Source organism: Prosopis cineraria, unplaced genomic scaffold (assembly GCF_029017545.1).
Source record: "Prosopis cineraria cultivar Desert tree isolate PC_DT_omini unplaced genomic scaffold, ASM2901754v1 PC961, whole genome shotgun sequence".
Lineage (NCBI taxonomy): Eukaryota > Viridiplantae > Streptophyta > Magnoliopsida > Fabales > Fabaceae > Prosopis > Prosopis cineraria.
Window position 1 is genome coordinate 20,338 of NW_026556286.1, and position 1,988 is coordinate 22,325.

The following is a 1,988-nucleotide window of genomic DNA, read 5'->3' on the forward strand; positions in this document are numbered from 1 at the left end:
TTCACAACTTATTTATTTAGAAAGTCCTGTAACATAGAGAAATAATAATAATAATAATAATAATTTTGAAAACACAAGCAATAATTTTGATGAGATACAGAAATGTTCGAAGGGGATCGTGCGGCTCTAATTTCCACAATCCACTTACATAAGGTCTTGAAATGTAATGAATACCTTGTACAGAGATCCTTAAGTGACATTTCAAATTTGTTGTTCCATTATTTAAGAAAGGAAGTACACAAGTTTTGTCCATTACTTCTACAAATCAAACTCATCATCAGTTCATAAAAATGGCAGAGAAACCTCAGTTAAGTTCTTGGTCCTCTGGCTTATGCGGATGCTTTTCCGACTGTGAAGCTTGTAAGTTATCTTTATCTTATCTCCTCACTATATCGTCCTCGAGCCTTCCGTATGGTATGCATCAATACTATATTAAGACACTGATCAAACGTACTTTTCACTAAAATGATATAAACAATGGTTCATAAAACTTACACAGCTTAAAATGGTTGAGCTACTACTGCATGCGTGCATGGGGAGACCGTAATATTTTCTAGAAGTTCTGTTTGATCCAAAATACTTGAGTAGTTCTTATAATTTTTCTTTCAACTATATCTTTACTTCATTTATTATTTCTCTTAAAAAATAATTTTTAAAATTTTAATTGTCATTATTAAAGCACTTATATAGATAATTTAATGCGGATATAGTTGAAAAAATTCATGTTTTTTTTAAATCAAGGTTTCAGATAATTTTTTCTTAAAACCTCAAAGTGATTACCAGTATAATGCCTTATATTATGAAGCCGATAGGAGGGAGTAACATTCATGCTGTCACACACAAAAGAGTGAGAGAGACATTTGGTCGTCCAAGGAATGTTGTTATTAGTATCGGCACGTGGAATGTTGTTATTAGGATCGGCATGTGGCTACTGAATATAGTGTTATGAGTCCTGGCCCTATATCAGGAAACTTTACAAGTATATAAAGTGAAGTTTATAAGTTTAAAAGGCACTCAAATCTAACAAGCTAACATGTTGGAATGAGTTGTTCTCATAATGACATTAAAAAAAAAACTTTTGACTTTGACATTAAGATAAGATGATAATTAATGTATAAAAATATTTCTATCCTGTTGGTATCAAACAACTTCTGTCTACAAACATTTGGTGACATTTCCTGGTAAACTTTCCTTTTTATTTTCCCTCAAATGAATAGGTTGCATCACTTTCTGGTGCCCATGCATCACCTTCGGAAGAATTGCAGAGATCGTAGATAGAGGAGCAACCAGTAATTAACTTTAATTGTGTTACATTTGTTTTACTCATGTTCAATGTCTTGTTGTGCATATATATGTAATTACTGTTGAATGGTTAATTTTTCTCATGTAAATGTTGGCAGGTTGTCTTCTGCAAGGAGCACTATTCTACATACTGGGTGGTTTTACGCATTTTGTGTCATTCTATTCATGCATTTATCGCACAAAGTTAAGGAAGCTATATAAGATTGAAGGCAGCGAAATGTGAGTAGCTTCTGCCCTTACATGGCGCTTTGCCAGGAGTATCGCGAGCTCAAAGCTCGTGGATTCGATATGTCTGCGGGTAATTAATTAATCTTAACTAAGATTTTATTTTAATTAACTCTTTTAATTAATTATTGCACGTTCTCTTTGAAGGATGGCAAGGAAATGTGGAATTGCAGACTCCCGGCGCCGTAGCAGTGACAGCTCCGGTGGTGCAAGGTGGCATGAGCCGCTAACTTATGATCCGTTGATGGGGTTCTCTTGGTTATGACTTATGATATTATAACTCTTAGACATATAGCGGAAATAAGTAAACTTAAATATTGTCTCTTTAATATTTTATTTGTGAGTCTTTTAGTTTTTGTATGGTTTTGTGAATAAGTGAAGATTTAGTGCTGTGTCATGAGTTATCTTGACGTCTGTGTTTCATGAATATATGGTAATTATATGATATCTATGAAAGAGGC

General features: G+C 33.5%; 1 protein-coding gene across 1 annotated transcript; it reads left to right on the top strand.

The window, feature by feature from the left end:
* The first annotated feature begins 282 nt into the window (after positions 1-282).
* LOC129298920 (protein PLANT CADMIUM RESISTANCE 2-like) lies at positions 283-1,757 on the top strand. Its single transcript, XM_054937366.1, is given in 5 exon segments — positions 283-360; positions 1,218-1,289; positions 1,401-1,517; positions 1,520-1,600; positions 1,675-1,757. Coding segments are annotated over 5 exon segments (423 nt in total). The 5' UTR covers positions 283-290.
* The last annotated feature ends 231 nt before the right edge of the window (positions 1,758-1,988 follow it).